Below are 18,708 nucleotides of genomic sequence, written 5' to 3'. Positions count from 1 at the left end.
GTTTACACCCCTATAGTTTGCTGGTCCTTTTTTGTGTGATCAGGCTTATTGATTCTCAGAGGACATTTTTACAGAAATAAAACCTCAACTTGTCATTTTTACACACCATTTTTAAGTGGCAACTGACTGTAGCTTTGTATTTAACAGACAGACGTGAGAGTGGGATCAATCTTCACATCTTACTCTCAGCACAAAAGCAAATAAGCGCATTCCGAAAATGTCAGACTAATCCTTTAAAATCTCAGAGTGAGGAGGGAGCATGAGAAATGTCATCTGAGTTGCGAGGCTAATTTAATGTCATCCTTGAGAGGAGAACAAAGCAATTAGAGTTTTGAGTGTCTTGTGGCATCAATCATCATCTGGCTCCTTTAAAGCTGGAGGCTGGCCAGAAGTAGCTTCTCTGGCACTTGAACAGGTGAACTGATGCGGTTTGACTTACAGTTCTTTAGTTAATAGAGCTTCAAAAATGGCTTAACAATATAGCATTTATTTAATCTTTTTTCTCTCTGTTTGATAGAATATAAGTGCTGATGCCCTAATCTTGTTTTTGCTCTTCAGACAACAGGCTCTGCTGGCAGCCATCAGTGAGAAAGATGCTAATATTGCACTGCTGGAACTGTCTGCCTCTAATAAAAAGAAGACCCAGGAGGAGGTGCTGGCCCTCAAGAGGGAGCGGGACAAACTGATGCACCAGCTCAAACAACACGTAAGTACTGCAGCACAATGTCAAGGAAATCTCTTTGCACTTTAACTTGTTGCCAAGGCAACATTAATCAGTATGAAAAATATAGCACAAGGCAACTAGCCATTTTTTCCATTTCATCTACAGGGGAGTTGTACATACACATGGCCACTGAGCCTTTTTGGTACTTTCAGTTTTGGCACTTTTCCCAAATATAGCATTTCATAATTTTGCCGCATGAGTCAGAGCTGTTATGTTTTTTGGGGGGCAATTAAGTCACATCCAGTCAAACCCAAATCAAGTTACAAATTTGCCAAGTGCACGGGAATGGCATTAACTTTTCTGGCCATTAACATGAAATTTAAATATTTTCCAATAAAAGTGTGTGACACAGCTGAGGGCAAATCTATTCAATGTGTTGGCCCATTAATGTAATATTCAAGGTATGTTCACCTGGTCAAAACTTGAGATTTAAAAGTATGCCTCTAAGACAAATCAAGTTCTGGCACTGATCATCTGGTCTCTTTATGCATATTATGATGGCACAATGTTCTGTTTAACAGCTGCAGATAATCATGCACTAACCACTTTCCTCTTCCTACAGACACAAAGCAGAATGAAGCTAATAGCCGACAACTATGAAGATGAGCAATATCATCCACATGGTCCTCACCACCCCCAGCCTCAACCCCCACATGCTCAGCCTCAGCCCCAGCCCCAGTACCCCCACCCTCCCCACGCCCAGCAGACTCCATATCCACACACCGCACATCCGCAACATCCTCAGCATCCTCAGCATCCACAGCATCCACAGCATCCACAGCACCCGCAGGCCCCTCAACAGCACCCGCACGCTCAGCAGCCACAACCACAGTACCCTCACCCTCCTCATCCACAGCACCCCCAGCAGCATCCTCAGCATCCCCAACAACCTCCCCAACACCAACAGCACCCACGTCCCCCGCAACCCCAACACCCTCACCAACAGCACCCACAGCACATGCCTCAGCACCCACACGGACATCCCCCTCCGCAGCACCCTCACCCTCAACACCCGCACGGTCCTCCCCAACAAGGACCACACCCCCAGCACCCGCATCCCCAGCACCCCCAGCACCCCCAGCATCCCCAGCATCCTCAGCACCCGCAGCATCCACACCACACCCAGCATCCACGTCACCCGTCGCCCCATCACCGTGGAGGGCCAGCCCGAGGACCCCCACATGCTGGTCACCGCCCCTCCCCGGACCAGGTCAGATGTCTCGCCATGTTATTCCCTTTACAATTGTTAAAAGTCCCACCAAATTCAGCAGTAACTTCAACACCATTAACATGTCAGATCAGCCATTTTACGACAGCACAGTGTTGCCAGTGGTATAGAGAGAAAGGCAACGATGAAAACGGAAGAACAGGGGTTTGATTTTAGTACTTTTCGAGGTCCCAAACTTTATTGAGAACTATAACAAATGTCAACTGTTTGCTCTTTGATTTTTATATTTTTCAAGACAAATTATAAAAAGGTAAAAAAAACTGCCATAGAAATCAAAACTCACTTTCTCACGTGATGATAGAAAGCCACCCAGTTCAAAGTATAGCCATGTAAGTGTCATGGTCTCAGCCTGGAGGCTCCAGGTTTTTGGTTTTTGGACTTTCTTGGTTGGGTTTTCTGTGTTTTGGGTTTCTGTTCTGGGTTTTGAGTGTTTTCTGGTTTGGGTGTTCTGGTTAGTTTAGTCTTCCCTGTCTTGTGCTTTGTTTCCCTGTGCACTTCCTGTTTTGTTTTGATAGTCATGTCATCCCAGTGTCTGAGTTCTAGTTTTGCTTCCTTTTGTTAATCATCCCTGATGTGTCCCACCTGTGTCTGATTCCCCACCTGTTCTACATTGTTAATCAGTTCTGTTCCTTTTTAAAAGCCCTTGTTCTGTCTTGTCCTTGTGGTATCATTCTGTCACGCGCTTGAGGTGAGTAGGGGTAAAGGGTGGACCCAAATGCGGAGATGGTAGCCGTGTCAAAGAATTTATTCCAAGAAAAACCAAAGTCCAAACATGAGTCGCCAAAACACACATTTAACCTCACAACCTACAAACAAACAATGATACCACAAGGACAAGACAGAACAAGGGCTTTTAAAAAGGAACAGAACTGATTAACAATGGAGAACAGGTGGGGAATCAGACACAGGTGGGACCAATCAGGGATGATTAACAAAAGGAAGCAAAACTAGAACTCAGACACTGGGGTGACATGACTATCAAAACAAAACAGGAAGTGCACAGGGAAACAGAGCACAAGACAGGGAAGACAAAACTAACCAGAACACCCAAACCAGAAAACACTCAAAACTCAGAACAGAAACCCAAAACACAGAAAACCCAACCAAGAAAGTCCAAAAACCAAAAACCTGGAGCCTCCAGGCTGAGACCATGACAGTAAGATCTTTGCCAAAGCTTCTTTGCTAAGCACAATTTTGCATATTAATACTTTCTGTGATTCTGAGCATGCTTATTTTTCTTCCACACAGCTTCCTGCTGTGCCAGTGACATTTTTTACTCCAGTTTCTGTTTACTTTCTTCTCTTCATGCTTATCGGTCCTGTTGGGCCTGCAACACTGCCAACAACAGGATGACGAGGAGGGCATTTGGGCATAATCCTTGCTGTGACAACCAAAGCTCTAATGTTGTTTTGAGGGGTGAGATATATTTTTTTTTGGATATACTTTTCCACTTTACGATTCTCAGTTTCCTGTGTCTTATGCTTTGTAACAAACTAAAAAGCTGCATGACATGACATGATCTTTTTCTTTTGCATTCAGATGATTCAGTCACTACTGGAAGAGCACAGCCATGCCATGATGTTGAAACACTACTACCCAACCAAACATTTGTTATCGCCACTCTATCAGCACTCAGCAATGGGACTTTTGTTTATTTTCCGGGAAAGAGGAAGGTGCGCTCAGGTGTGCAGGTCATGTGGGGAGGCTGACAGCTGGGCAGGTAATTTCACGCCTTTCACACAAAGACATCAAAACATCTGATAGTTGCTTACTATACTATGACTATGACATTTTTGATGTCTTGCCATACTACGACATTTTATGATATTTTTGATGTCTTACTATACTATGACATTTTTATGACATCTGAAGTTTAAATTATGCTCTTCTTCATTTTCTGCTCAGGGTGACCTGGGACCTCTTCTTCGTGTGAACAGGAGCAGATGTCGGCCACTTTCTCCGTACAAATCACAGATGCGGGACTGAATTAGATAGAAAGAGGCAGATGTTGAAGTGCTCTGTGTCAGATTGTTAGTTTGAACAGGCATGCCCTGCATCAGAGGTCTCACAGAGGTCACCTCACCTGTCTGTCACCTGCTTCAGACCAACAACGCCCTCTTGATCCTCCCAGCAGAAATCTCATGACTGTCTGCCAGCCTAGTTTTTATTTTCCTCATCCTTTTTCTTTTAGTTGGTTCAAGATCATGGTTGTCTTGCTGTCTGTTTCACCTGCCTGACTGACTCCTCTGGCTCTGGTTGGCTCCCCTGCTTGACTATGTCATGGTTTCTCGATCCTCACTGCCCTGCTGACCCCACCTGGTGACATCTGACCCCTCTGCCTGGCTATCATGACCCTCAGTGTGCAGAGTCTCTTTTGTTTTATTCACCTGGTTGTGGCACCCAATAACTTTTTTTTACCTTTATCATACCCCAAATCACCCCTTTCTAGAGAACCTCATGTTCAGCACCTCTAAAAAAAATTATGTATTGTCCCTTTACTTGCTTTTTTCCCCCCAAACCTGAGAATTGCATGTTCCACACACACCAGATTTGAATGCTTTTAGGTTTTTTTGTCGTCATTTCTTGTTGGCAACCGGAAGAGCTTTGAGCTGACTGCTAGTACGCCTTTAGCCTTGTCTGCAGCATCGAGGGGTTTCCTTGGCTGCATGAGCAGGGCCCTCCAGTTCCTGGGCTTGTTTTGGCCTTAAGGCTGTGGTTGCCATTGATGTTTCTCTTCATATTACCTCATTTTAATCAGAAGTAGTCAAAAAAAAAAGAATCAATCTATGCAGATGTCAACATAGAGTGAATGCATTTTTATTTCCCCATCCTCACTAAAATTTATCAATCAAAGTGTAATTAACCATCCAATCAGAGTGGCCAAGAGAGTGGTCAGAAAATGTTCATCAGAGTATTTTGAGTTTCTGAGACTATGCACCTATGCACCTCCTCTGTGTTGCAGGAATTTTTACTAATGGTGCTTTTGCTGGTGCTCAAACTAAATGGTGTCAGAAGACCTGGTCAAGAGCATCTTTTAGTCCTTTTACAGTAGAGGGATTCGATCCCACAACGGGCTTCATAAACAACTGTAAAAGACTTTGTACATATGATTTGACAATTGGGGCTTTGTGAGCAACAATCACTTCAAGACCCACACAGAGGAGATTTCCCTCTATGAATACTGCTAATATAAATAAAATTATAGACTATGAAGTGGAGGCGATGTCCAATAGATGTTTTCCCTGCAGGTCTGTTTGTACCATTGACACCCGAGTCTCTGACCTACAGTATGCTCCTGCTTCCCTCTCCCTTGTACTCTTCCACCAGTAGTCTGTGTGACCTCCCCAAACATAGTGACTTGTTTTCTCCTTCTCAACAAGGTGGCCTGTGCCTCGTAAAAACTGTACACATATATGATAGATATGCATATATTATACATATAGAGAGAAATCTATAGAGTGTGTCTATATGTGGTCAGAAAATTGTTTCAAACTGACGAGATACTATATGTTTTTTCTTCATGGTTATTTTTCTAACTGGCTGGAGGTCAGAGAGATGTCTTATTTAGAGTGTTGAGTGGTGTGATTTTTCCTCTGATTTGTACATTGTGAGAAAACCCCTCAGCAGCAAGTAACATTCCCTGTCTGAAAATACAGGACAGCCCAAATGAAAAAATAAATAAGAGCTTTAGAACAGTTTATGGGAAATAGAGAAGTGTATCCAAATCTATCTAGAAGTCTCGAAAAGATGACATTATTACATTCCTCTCTAAATGTGAAAACCACTCAGTTGAAGACCACCTGGCCTGTGGTAACAACTAAGAACAAAAAAAAAAAAAAAAAAAAAAAAAAAAAAACAAAAAAAAAAACATGGAATTTTGCAGGTGTGTTTGTTAGCAATGAGATTATGTCTGCTGCACTCAGCAGTCAGAAACTTGCACTTGTGAGTGAGGACTATCACTACTAACATCTAAGTGGAGGTTTGAGTGACTCTGTCGGGATGCATTTGTTTCGCGTGTTTGTCGTCGTCGTCGTCGTGTAAACAGAAGTGGTGACATATGTGACTGTGACAGCTGATTTAAATAGAAAAAACCAACACACATTGTTACAGTATAGCGGAAAATTGAATTAGACTGTTACTATCCCCACTTCCTCTCCCCCCCTCTCATGGTGCTTGTGTGTCTCCCTGATATGGCCAAGTGTTGATTGTTGTATATAAATGTCTTTCCACCACCCCCCCACCCCACCCAACCCATCTTCACAGACAGAGGTGATCCATGTCTCATGTTTTACGTGTCTGCTTCCTCCATGAACCTTAACAGCTCTTGTCACTGACCAAGAATCAACAGATTGTGTGAAACTTTGGTGTTTGTGTTTACAAATGTTAAGAGAAAGGTCCTGATTTAGATTAAAAAAATAAAAATAAAGGGACGACAATGCAAACAGACAGAGGAGCGAAAATCCTCTCACTTCACCATCAGGGGGGCGGAGTACGAATCCTCCATTTTCAGGTCCTTATCTACTGAATACTTGAAGTAGGGGGTTCTCCTACCATGAAATAGCATATATGATTTACATGGTAGACAACATGGAACATTTCAACTGTGCCCATGCATGCTGATTTTTACATAATGTGCCAACTGAAAGTGATGATGTAAGGATAATCTCCTGTTCTCTATGCAGAGCGATTTCTCAACTGTTGTGTCAAAAAGGTTTAGGAGGCGCGAGGCTTAGAGGCTGGGGCTGGTTTCCTGGGCTTAGACTATAGACTAATCCTGGTTGTGAATGACTGACATCACACTCAGTGTGAGGTGGAGTCAAGAAGTCAAGTCTGCATCTGTGCCTAGAAGCAGCCGTGTAGAGGGACTTGAGTTGAAAGGCCTGTAGATTCACCAGTAATTTTCAAAAGGCCTTCCAAAAAAAAAAGTATGAAAAGCCTAACATACATTTTCACTTTATTGTTGTATACAGGTTGTTTTTCTTTTATTGTATGTCGCTAAAAACTTTGGATTAAACAAATCACTGTGACCAATGCCAGAAACATTTTTGTTTGATAAAACAAATATTGTGTTTACTTTTTTATTATTCATTTTTGTATTTAAGTTAGCTTTATTTATTGAATATGCCAGTTTGAGACTGTACTATTTGTATAAGTAAATGTTTTGAGCTGTACAGTAAAGACCTAGGAACAAGTTAAATGTGAGTGTCCAGCATGCTGAATGATTACTTGTGTGAACGTGAGCTAATCTCCCATGAAGCATCATTCCTCATACATTAATTGCATCTGCATCGTGCATTGTGACGGTGTGATGTTGTGTTTGAGAGTGATGTGTGTCTCACTTACTGTGTCCTCTTAGTAGACAGCCTGTGCAGTTTTGTGAGAGTGCAGCATGTTTTCGGGGTTGCTGGTGTAAATGTATTCAGAAAAGAGAGACATGAGTGTGTGTGTGAGAGTGTGTGTGCGTGTGGGTGTGTGTGTGTGTGTGTGTGTGTGTTTGTGTGCGTGCGTGCGTATATGTGTACAACTGCATTTATTGTTTTCCGGGGTAGTCTGTGTGTCAGTATGTGTGTGTGTGACTGTGTGTGTAATGAATGCACAAGAGAAAAATCTATTTAAAAAAAAAACTTTATCAGAGGAAGTCCCTAGAGAAAAAAAGCGAGATTGAGCAAGTGTTTTGAATGAAGCATGGATACTCTGTAATGTTTTCTGTTTTTTAAACCTAGGAGGCTGTCCTCAGTGCCCCAGTTTGCTATTGTATGTGCTGTATCAGAATATTACTATTGAGTGTTGGCCAGCTTGTTTATATCCATCAAATAAAGGTGACTTTCTTTCTGTCTCTGTTTGCGATTTTCTTCGCAAAGTTAAAAACAGTTTAATCTTCATAGTTTTCTAATACTAACACAAACATGGTGTGATGCTGATGTAAAATGCAAACAGGCACATTGGCAAGTGAAGTTTAGTTTCAATTTCTTATTCATATTTTTTTTTTTTTTTTTACTGTAGTAGAGTACTCCACTAGGAACTGCCTATGCTTGGCAGAAAACGTACTACGTGATTAGAATACAAAATAATTCAGCTAATTTGGAAACTTACACCAATAACGATACATTCATCTATTACTGAAACTTCAGCGTGCATATAATTGATACCGTTTTGTCTATTTTCACAAGTTTTGTAGAAAAATTATCAGAAAGTTCTTTTAATATTCTGTAATGAAGACAGATGCCGAGTTATCCTGCATTAATAACGTCATTAGCAGCGGCTGCCTGCACAACAAGAATAATCCTGAGTATGAAGAGTGTTAACAGTATTTATTTCAGCGTTTATATATATAAATTCACACATGGAGAAAAGGGGTTTTAACATTCGAAATCTCATCATGTTACAGCTTTAGTATAAATACATTGTGGTTAACATAGTACGAGAGTTAAATATTATACTACATGCTTTATGAACACATACCTGTACAGCTACATTTAAATTCATGCTGTAAATTCTTCATCATTAAAGCCTGACCTGGCAACACTGTATTTTGGCTACTACAAATGTCAGGTGTTAAAAAAAACAATCATCGTCATCAACAATCATGGCTCATTTCCAGCTCAGTACAGGAAAATGTAACAGCTGGACAGTCAGTGAAAACTTCTTTTTATGCCTTAGCTGACAGCTGTGGCCAGATGTTTTCAGGTAGTCCGTCTTTGTCTGTCCATCCCATTCTCATGAACACAATGTCTCAGTTACGTCTTGAGGGAGTTTCTTCAAATTTGGCACAAACATTCACTTTTGGCCTGAAGGATGAACTGATTACAATTTGGTGGTCAAAGGTCAAAGGTCACTGTGACCTCACAAAACACATTTTTGGCCATAACTCAAGAATTCATACACTAATCATGACACAAATAACACAAATGTCTAGTAGGATAAGATGTGATGATATTTTATGCCCAAATGGTCAAAGATCAACTTCACTGTGACATCATAATGTTCTGCAGAAACACTTGTAGGCATTATGCAACGCGTTAACTCAGGAACAATGTCCCCTTGGAATTACAAGGTTCTATTTGACATTTTTGTCAAAGTTTTCATGGTGTTTCTGTCGTTGTTCAATGATGATTATTTCTCTAACAGAAAGAGAAGTGTGACAGTAATGAACATCTTTCACAGCATAAAATATTTTCATGTCAATAACTTATATTGTCCATAGTACAAGTGAATGCACATGATTAACCTGCTTGAACAGTGGCATAAGCATTTGTCCGTCTACCATATGAAATGTTTAAGTCCTTTTTGCAACAGTTTTGGACTTTAACGTCCCTTTAAGAAGCCCTGTAACAAACGGTCTCCCCTGTCAGAGAGCCAGTACCCTGCCATGGCTGCCACTGCTCCCATGAATACAGACATGTAGACCAAATCTCCCTTAGCAGCCAGTGTGGCCAGAGCACAAATCACCACCCCAAAGAACATCTGCTGCAGCACCTCCACCTCATCATCTTGGATATCCTCAAACAGACCTTTCTCCTCAGAACCTACAGGAGGAAATGGATGTGTGAGTGGTTGCAGTGAGGTTAGGTGTTAGGTGTGGGTGTAAACATCCTTCTGTGTGTATGTTGAGACTCACTGGGCAGCTGCTTCTTCACACAAACACTGTCCTTGCGGATGAATCCTTTAGCACAGTCACAGCGGAAAGAGCCGTCTGTGTTGGTGCAAATCTCATCCAGGCCTTGGCAGGCGAGGACCCTGTCACTACATTCATCTATGTCTGAGCAAAAGAACGAGAGGCACGTGATATAATCTCATCAGAGACTTGTAGATTACTGCTGTTCCTCAGAAACACAGGATTGATACATGCTAATGAAATAATACTAAAAATGATCTCTAATTTGTAATTACCCAAACACTTGGACCCTGTCAGTCTGTACCCAGAGGCACATTTCCTGCAGCGTGCTGGTCCGCTACCCATACAGCCCACACAGGCCGAGTCACAGGCTGAGGAAAGAGAGTGATCATGTAATATCTTCATTTACAGACTGTGTTGTGTTATCAGCAAGTTTTAAACACTCTTTTAAAAGCTGTAAGACGTGTACATAAACACAGTTGTACTGTATCTTGAAAAGTGGTACAACTGGTCCCACAGTGACACTGGAAAACAATTTTATTAACTTTTTGAAATACTGTTTAAGCCATTTCTTTTTCTCCAGCCTCATGAATCTAAAGATTTTCTGCAGTTCTCTGTGGGTTTTGGACAAAACAAACCGTCTGAAGACATGAAAACATACGGTGCTTCTCAGACCCTGACCCACTGACCTCTGCACTCGAAGGACCCCTCAGTATTGAAGCAGTAACTGCTGGAAGGACAGTTGCCCAGCTCAGTGCCACACTCATCAATGTCTATAAAACAAAACATATATTCAAAACATATATATGTAATCCAATGATAATTCTCCTTGTCTTATGTCATATCAATATACAGTATATAGGGATTTCAAGACTCATACACAAAGCTCTGCATACAGTACCTACACAGCTGTTGTTATGGAGTGTCCATCCTGCTCTGCATTCCTCACACTGGTCACTCTCTGGGCCTGAACACTTACTGCAGGTACCAGGACAGCTGTGCACCTGAACCGCCAACAGACAACACAGCCAAGCAGCCTGCAGCAGGTTCCCATGAAGCATCCTTACTCCCATCTGCTCCAGAAGATAAAGTTGTTTATTTCCTCCAAAATATCACATCCAGGTCTGTTAAATGATGCTTGCAAGTTGTGAGCATAATAGCTAAGAACAGACTGCTGTCAAAATAGGTATAGAAGGGATAAAACAAGCTCCATGTTTGAGACAAAATACAGTTTAGCTTATATCCCATCACCCTTGAGATAATGTATGACTGTCAAGTACCCAGGTACAATTTCCACTTCCTTCCTTCCACTTAATACTATTTCACTAAATTTAAAATGTAAATATGTATTTTTTTTTACTTCACTACATTTACCAACATTTACAGTTACTTCTACAGTGAGAATTATAAACATGTATTAATTAAAATTAGCAGCACTTCAACGAGCTGCAACCAAAAAACATGCTTATTACATGCATATTGGTACTAGGCCTATGAAACCGTCCCTTTTCCATCATGTGTATTTCATTTTTTTTCCAATTTTTTTCTAATAATACTTTTGTTCTAAGTCCCAGGACTTCTTCCACACGTGTGAGGCATACAAATTAGAAACTCATAACAGGTTTGATAAACTGAAACATTAAGTTTCAGTAAGTTACAGTAAGTTTCTCCAACAGATGCACAGATCTCGGCTTATAAACTGCTGAATATGTGCCACTTTCTGGCAAACTATTATCTCACGTGGCCCTTTATTCCTAATGACAAACTAATGTAATTATTGCTCCTAAAATGCACCCTGTTAATCTCTTGTGGTATTCGTCGTTTAACTTTATTTACTGTTATTATATTTCTACATTTACAACAAATCAATCTAAATCTGACAATGGAGCAGTCAACAAACATTAACGTCGACCTTAAAACAAAATCTAGAGATGGTTTTATTTACCTCTTTCAAGTGCGTCGCTTGACTCTGGAGTAGTAAAGTTTCAACCACCGCATGACGCAAGCTTGTTTCAGCTCACCAGAGAGTCGCCTATGTGACAGACTGCGACCCAAACATCCCGAACGAGCGGGGCACGTATCAGCCTCATAGCACCGCCACGCCAGAATGTAACGCAGTATGTAACAAGCGCTTCTCTGTGAGCGTAAACTGAGACTGGGTTGCACCAATCAGATCCACCGCCCCGCACATTTTAAAGCTGACCAATCACAAGTCGGGATCTGCCACGCACAGAAATAAGCACATTTATTTATAGACAAGTGTGCACAGACCTACAGTAGGCCTACATGGACATATTTAGTCTGAGGGATTTTAGGTTAAACATTTTACATCTTAAAGGATATGTCTTGTTATATTTTATATTTTTAATATAATCACCAGATTCAGTGGGAAAAAAGCCAAAACAAACAATGAATTGATAATTATAACTTAATGACTGGTGTAGCTTATTCCTCCGTGCCATACAGCTCCATTGTTGTCCAAAAACAACTTAAAAGACACCAGTGAGCCACATTGTTACACTGACATGTGACATGTTCCTCCAGTACACAAAACATGGGCACTGCAGCTTGTTGTGAGGCCATCATACACATCCTACTGCACTTAATACTCACAAATGCATCAAATCCTCAGCTTAGAACAGATCTAAACAGATGCACTACTTACTCCTGCTTGCATAACGTTTGCTAAAAACTGCCCAGTGCCCAGATGTCATAGGAAATTCATTCAAATCTTACAGTGGCAAGAAAAAGTAAGTGTAAGCCCTTTGAAATCACCTCTGTTCCTGTATAAATTAATATAATATGGTCAAATCTTCATCAAAGTTTCAAGTATGAACACACACAATCATTTTTAATTAATAACATCTAAATCATTGTATTGTTCATGCCCAAACTGAAAACACCAAACATTCACAGTGTAGGCTGGAATAAGTATGTGAACCCTTCGGCTAATGGCATAAACAAAAGCTAATTGGAGATTGGAGGTGGTGTGGGTTACAGCTACTTTGACTTGTAAAAAAAGACTTCTTAGAAAACTTACGAACACGAATTGTTGATTTGCATAAAGCTGGAACGGGTTACAAAGTCATGTCAAAGAGTAAAAATATTCCTCAGTCCACCGTTAGACAAACTGTCTATTAATGGAGACAACAGTTCTGTGGCTGCTGGTCAGAGTCCAGACCTTAAGCCAGTCAGAGCCGCTGTGGAATGACCTAAAGAGAAATGTTGACACCAGACAGAAGACGGCTGAGCTGAAGCAATTCTGTAGAAATAATGGTCCAGAGTTTCCACCAGCACTATGAATGTTTAATGACTGGTTTCATTAAAGACACAGGATGGAGGAAGATTACATCACACTTTCTGACCAATCAATGCATAAAACCAGGTCCTTCCTAAGGGTTCATATATTTTTTCTTGCCACTGTATGTGGACACATCAGGCCTTGAAAGTACTGAGAGGTAGAATCATCCACTGTTGATTTGGGTCTTTTAATGGGATTTGTTGACAACAACCACAACATAGGTTGTTGCCAAAGAATGTCAGATCTTTAGTTCATCCATGACTTGGATGAACTTGTCCTTCATGGGTGCTTTAAGGGTTTTGTCTCCAAGTTTTTCTCAACTCCAAGGTATTTATATAGTGATGCCCTCTGCTGGTTTTGTCCCTCTTTAGTCTTTGAACTCCATCCATATGAGCCGCCCCATTTCCACCATGTCCATGTCTTTCCACCTGATGTCCCAGTGTGTCCCACAGTTAGCTCAGTTAGGAGTGCCTGAGTCTGAAAGGGAAGCTGGAACAGAGGCAGCCCCTGAAGAAGCTCTGGTAGATTCCTGTCACTGCTCGGATGAGAGTCAAATTTTACCAGAAGAAAACGTTCTCCAGCCCTGCCCAGCTGCTTGTCCGCATGAATGATGCACAGGGAGGCTGTGAACAGGTCAGAGTAAGGGGAACATATCTGAGGGAGACCCTTGTCTTCCCCCTTTGTCTTGATAACCTCCTCGTACTGATGCATCCATTCCTCCGTTCTCTCTATGGCTTCGCGGTTCAAAACGACCACAACTCGGTTCCCCTGGCTGTCCAGCTCCAGTAGCTTTGAGTGCAGCCACAGCAGAGGCCCCAGAGTGCATTGCTCCTTCCTGCTCCACTGGTCCACAGATACATTGAAGCCTTTGTTGCAGAGCAGAGAGCCGAGTCGACAAACTGAATCTGAAAGACCATCATCCAAATCTGGGGGGCTCAACAGCACCACGTGACCCTTTCTGCTGACTTTGAACAGGGAAAACAACATGAATGTCAGAGAGTTGGCTTGTTCCACCATGACTTAATGTGTTTTTTAGGAAATGTAGAAAAAAAAAACTTACTCTTCACAAATCCGCCATGATGCCAGCTCCACACCCATTCTAGAAAAGTTAGAAACTTAAGAGTAAATATACATGTACAGCACATATGTGTGGGTAAAATGCACATAACAATGCATACTTTATGAACAATTCCCACAACTAGTAAACAAGATTTGGTCTTTGAGGGGAATGAAAGGAGCCTTTGTGGTAAGCCCCTGAGGAAATACCATTCAAGTTGGACGACACATTTTTTTATTGTGAGTTAGTTACCAATTCCAGAGCAGAGAAATTAAATACTGCTCTGTCTGCTTCATGTACTGCAGTTTTTTTCCTTGGTATTCTTACATATTTAGCACACGTGATCCAAAAAAAAAAAAAAAAAAACTTACTCTTGACAAATTCGTGATGTAAATAAAATAAGAGCACAGCCAAGAAAACCAGCAGCACAACACCGACAACCAGGAGACTCCAGCGCCACCTGTCAGCTGCAAGGACCACAAAACAGAACCCAATTTATATCAGGTACTGTACATTAGCTGAATACAGTAAATCATCTCCCAACCAGTATCAGTTTCTATATCAATAAAGTGTGTCAGACTTACTGTTATTAAAGCAGAACGGACCCAGCTCACGTCCCATTCCTTTTACTTTCACCTGCACAAATGAATAAACATGACTGAGTTATTCAGTTATTCAGCTTCAGGAATTTATACCCTATGACTCTTTGTCTGACTGTTGAGAATACTTTACCATAACACATGGTGAGAGCTGAAGGTTTATGTCTTCAAACGCCCCTGTTTTCTCCTGAGGAGAACACAGTTGTAACCCTTATTAGTTTCCTAAACATTCTGTGCAGCCACACAGTCCTCACACCACCAGAAATTCGTTTTAAATTATAGTGAATCCAACTATGTGAAACGTATATAAAATTTTGCACAAGGCATCTGGAATATTTTATTCAATGGTACAGCCATAAAAACATGGATGTTTTGCTCAGTGTATACATCATAGAGCTTCAATTAAGTGTTGAAACAAGCTGAGACAGAGTATATATGTGATACTAGATAGTGTGGAATATGATGATTTTTCCAAACTTAAAGCACTCAAGTGGAAATAAAAGTGGGAAAGAGGTTAAAATGAAGGGTACAAGGCTCACTATGGTTTCCATACCCAGAGTCCTTTGCTATTTTGTCTCCAGCTGTCATTTGCCAGCTGTTCTCTGAGGCCCTTCATCTCCTTGCAGCTGTTCTCTTTGTGACAGGGCCACACCTCACCCTCCAGCCTGCAGGGGGCAGATATGTTCCACAGCAGCATCGAGCCGTAGTGGTTGGAGTGACCATGGCTTACAGACACTGACACGTTCTCCCACACGTTCCTGTGGGATAGATCTGGAGTAGACATACAGGAAACAGCAGCATACCAATGGTTAACTACCCATCGTTCACCCTGTCCAGTGAAACTGAAGAAGAGACTATAAATCTTCTCACCCTTGTTTCTGAAGGGGCATCTTCGAGCGCGCACGTAGTTCTGATCATACCATGCCTAAAAACCCCAAACACGACAGTCATTTAAATCTGTGCAGGACACAGCTCTGTTGGTTTGTTTGATATAACCAATCATGATGCGTAAGTGACTGTACCTGGAAACACATGCAGTGGGTCACAGAATAGAGTGGGATTTTCTTCTTGTTCCAACTCTATAAAGTCATATTTCAGAGAGAAATCTATTTTTTACATCATTTATCTAACAGCTGCAGTTATTTGTTACTTTAGAAATATGGATTTTATACACAGTGACACCCTGATTATCTTATAAAATACGAGGAACTGCAATAGATTAAAGCGTATTTCCCAAAATGTTGAAATATGACCTTAAACTACCCAACAGTGTAAAAATCAGCTCCACCTCCACAAGCTACAATAAATAAATCCCGTCTAGTGATGCATAAATAATAATAACGATGATATAATAATGTAGTATTCTGAAAAGAGCCATTCTGCAATGAGCACATTTACCACATTTAGTTGATAATATCTGTACTAACACAGAAGTAAAATTTCACTAATAACTGAGTATTTTTACATTGTGGTTTTGTTTCTTTTACTCGAGTAAAGGATCTGAGCTCTTCTTCCACCTCTGCACCAAACAAATGACAAACTGTAACAGCCACCAGATTTAGGCACCAACAACACTGACCTGACATGTCCCGTTCTGCTCATACTGGACGCACACAGAGGGGACGCTGTTATTGTTGCCATCGAACAGCAGCTCCACGTATTTCATATCTTCGTGAATTGAAATATTGATATCAGGCACTGAAAAAGAGAAGAAGAATAACTGGTTTATTGCTGAAAGACGAATACAAATGCAAAACGTCACAAGGAAAACCAATAAATGTGTTATGTGGAGGATTTTTTTTTTTTTCTTACCACGACACTGATTCACACATTTCTTCAGTTCCTGGGAACACACTGAGGACACATACAGTATGTGTCACGCACTGTTACCATATTTGTAGCAGACACTTATAAGTCCAATAGGTGATTTGAAGTTAAACCTCTGAAAGACCAAACTTTACCTTTATGTAGAGAAGGAGCGATAACTTCTTGTTTTAGATGTAGTAATTCATGAGGATAAACAAACACTTTAGTGCTGAAGGAAACCCCAGATGGCTCAGTAATCACCATGGACACCTACAGAAGTCACACACACATACACACAGAGTTTATAAGACAAGGTGGGTGGAAGTGATACACTGTATCTCCACTGACAACACAGAGCTTATTCCAGTACTCTACCGTACCTTTGCCTGGTTTTGTTGCGTAAGAGCTGCGTCATTAACCATGAACTCCACCTTCTTGCATGTGGGTATGGTAGACGGTGTGTTGTAACACACTGTCACAGAGGCTATTGTAACACAGAGAAACATGTCAGAGATGAGAGCCACAGAAAAGTTAATTTTACCTGTCAGAAACGTACTTAAAATTCACTTCTACACCCACTCTTCACATTCCTTTTACATGATCCTTTTCCAATCAACTTCCATGTTTGTGCTCATTCATTCTTCCAGTAACGATTTCTCAACATCCCACAACACTACTTTTTTACAGCTCACTGTCAGAGCTTGGATGGTGTCCAAAAGACTTTCTGCTCGTAACTACATTAACTACATTGTCGTTTATAACTTTGACAAACAGTAGAGAAGAAGAGTAGAGTAATTCTTCACTGTGATGGGTTGCCTTTTACAAGCAATTTGAAAGTCTCTGCAAATTGATTTTCACAAATTACTGAAATAAAAGGAATTCAATAGCCGTCTTGACGGCAGGAAATCACTTAAAAAACCTGTGGTAGACTTTGGGAGATGGTTCACAGTAACACAAAGACCAATCAGTGGATTGGATAATGGATTCAAACATACAAAACCGTTAGTACGGTCATTTAATAGCAAGTAATGACATGACAGTGGGCTGCATGTAGTCTTAGTTTATACCTTTTGGATCCCTCATCACCTCACTGTAATCCTCCCCATCAAGCCCAGAGTGGTCTTCATCCTCCATGTCGTTATCAGGATGGATGTGGAGCTCCATGTCTATCACCAGACATAATGTACAAGACTCACTGCTCTGTGAGCAGAGCTTGAAATACGCCATTAGGTTTAAAACATCCACAGCATCATTCTCCAGCAGAAAGGGTATCTCATCCTTCATGGTGCACTCAGAGAGACCCTTAAAAGAAGCAACATTTGACAGGGAAAACTGTTTTACATTTTACTCAATCAGTCTGGAGGGCAAAAATTTGCTGTTCAGAGGCCGATATTGGGGATTAATGTACATACAACAGCCCTATATTGTGAGCAGATGGTAGGTGGCTATAAAACCCTTTGCCTGCTTTTAATTAACTGTTTGAGAATAAAACACTAAATCAGTGAGAAGGGAAATTAAAATGTCAGAGCAGTGTATGTCCATATTGAAAGGAAATTAAAAGTGTAATCTGTACTGCAGCACAGGAAATGTCTGCTTCAGTGTATCCAAGCAGTGTGCACTACAGTACCTGTGAGCAAATGACTTCATCGCTGTCATGTCCAGAAACCTCCAAACCACAGGCTGACATGGGTATGGTCAGTGAAACCCACCAAATGAACCATCCAGGTAGAAACATGTTGTCTCGGGTCACTCAGAAAGGTTTGAGTCCTACAGCCGCTGTCTGCACGTATTTCTCTCCAAGAGCAACGTGAAAATGTTTAACAAGTCCAGAGTCTTTCTCCCCATCATGACTTTCGGTTAGAGATAAATGTAATGATGATATCCTGGAAGAAACCGCACACTTGTATGGCGATCAGTGACCTTTGTTTATTGCCTGGGGGGAAAAAGAGACTTACTGTAAATGACTTCCGGAGTAGGTTTTCTTTGACAGCTCTTTCTTTGCTGTGAATAAAACTTAAAGCAAACTATCTCCAATAGTTTTCTGGTATAAGACTGACTTGAGGTGTCAAGTTCACAAATCCCTTAGCAGAAGTAATGACTGGGAACTGAAAAGCCCCTTCTTGACACACCTTCAGGCATGACGCAAGCAAACAGTGCTATGAGATAAATGTGTATAATTAACGTAACATTAGAAATTGTATTAAATTACCCCCATTGGAATATCATCTAGGTTACTTACTGTGTTTAGGACGCTCTTGAAATGTTTCCTCTCCACAGGATACTCAGCTCCACACCTTGTCAAAACAGTCTGGAAGTGTGTGAGTCATGAGAACATATCAGTGACCTGACTCAAGAGATGCCCCTCCCTCCCTCCCTCT

At 41.1% G+C, this 18,708-nt stretch overlaps 3 protein-coding genes across 4 annotated transcripts in view; 1 reads left to right on the top strand and 2 right to left on the bottom strand.

The window, feature by feature from the left end:
• erc2 (ELKS/RAB6-interacting/CAST family member 2) overlaps window positions 1-4,453 on the top strand; it is a 34,457-nt gene extending 30,004 nt beyond the window's left edge. The window contains 6 exon segments of the mRNA XM_022746785.1: window positions 559-706; window positions 1,287-1,363; window positions 1,871-1,934; window positions 3,301-3,368; window positions 3,492-3,672; window positions 3,858-4,453. Of these exon segments, the coding sequence (XP_022602506.1) occupies window positions 559-706; window positions 1,287-1,363; window positions 1,871-1,934; window positions 3,301-3,327 (316 nt within the window). The 3' untranslated portion in view covers window positions 3,328-3,368; window positions 3,492-3,672; window positions 3,858-4,453.
• A 4,428-nt stretch (window positions 4,454-8,881) lies between these two features.
• On the bottom strand, window positions 8,882-12,473 carry LOC111222948 (cysteine-rich with EGF-like domain protein 1). Its single transcript, XM_022746886.1, has 6 exons — window positions 11,513-12,473; window positions 10,469-10,640; window positions 10,257-10,340; window positions 9,843-9,938; window positions 9,571-9,711; window positions 8,882-9,478 (listed from the first exon to the last, which is right to left on the bottom strand). The coding sequence occupies exons 2-6, from the start codon at window positions 10,638-10,640 to the stop codon at window positions 9,258-9,260; spliced, it is 714 nt and encodes a 237-aa protein (XP_022602607.1). The 5' UTR covers window positions 11,513-12,473; the 3' UTR covers window positions 8,882-9,257.
• Window positions 12,466-18,649, bottom strand: LOC111222947 (interleukin-17 receptor C-like). 2 transcript variants are annotated; one of them, XM_022746884.1, is made up of 15 exons: window positions 18,570-18,649; window positions 17,958-18,263; window positions 17,398-17,632; window positions 16,711-16,814; window positions 16,486-16,600; window positions 16,337-16,378; window positions 16,104-16,222; window positions 15,547-15,603; window positions 15,395-15,449; window positions 15,078-15,295; window positions 14,658-14,711; window positions 14,510-14,561; window positions 14,297-14,392; window positions 13,929-13,967; window positions 12,466-13,833 (listed from the first exon to the last, which is right to left on the bottom strand). In XM_022746884.1, exons 2-15 carry the CDS (start codon window positions 18,063-18,065, stop codon window positions 13,148-13,150), a joined length of 1,980 nt encoding a protein of 659 aa, XP_022602605.1. In that variant the 5' UTR covers window positions 18,066-18,263; window positions 18,570-18,649; the 3' UTR covers window positions 12,466-13,147. The 2 variants fall into 2 exon arrangements, with proteins under 2 accessions (XP_022602605.1, XP_022602606.1); XM_022746885.1 differs by lacking the exon at window positions 15,547-15,603.
• Between the last annotated feature and the right edge of the window lie 59 nt (window positions 18,650-18,708).

This window comes from Seriola dumerili, unplaced genomic scaffold (genome assembly GCF_002260705.1).
Source record: "Seriola dumerili isolate Sdu_G_001 unplaced genomic scaffold, Sdu_1.0 BDQW01000109.1, whole genome shotgun sequence".
Lineage (NCBI taxonomy): Eukaryota > Metazoa > Chordata > Actinopteri > Carangiformes > Carangidae > Seriola > Seriola dumerili.
The sequence above is the reverse complement of the archived record's forward strand: the minus strand, read 5'-3'. Positions and strand labels throughout refer to the sequence as shown.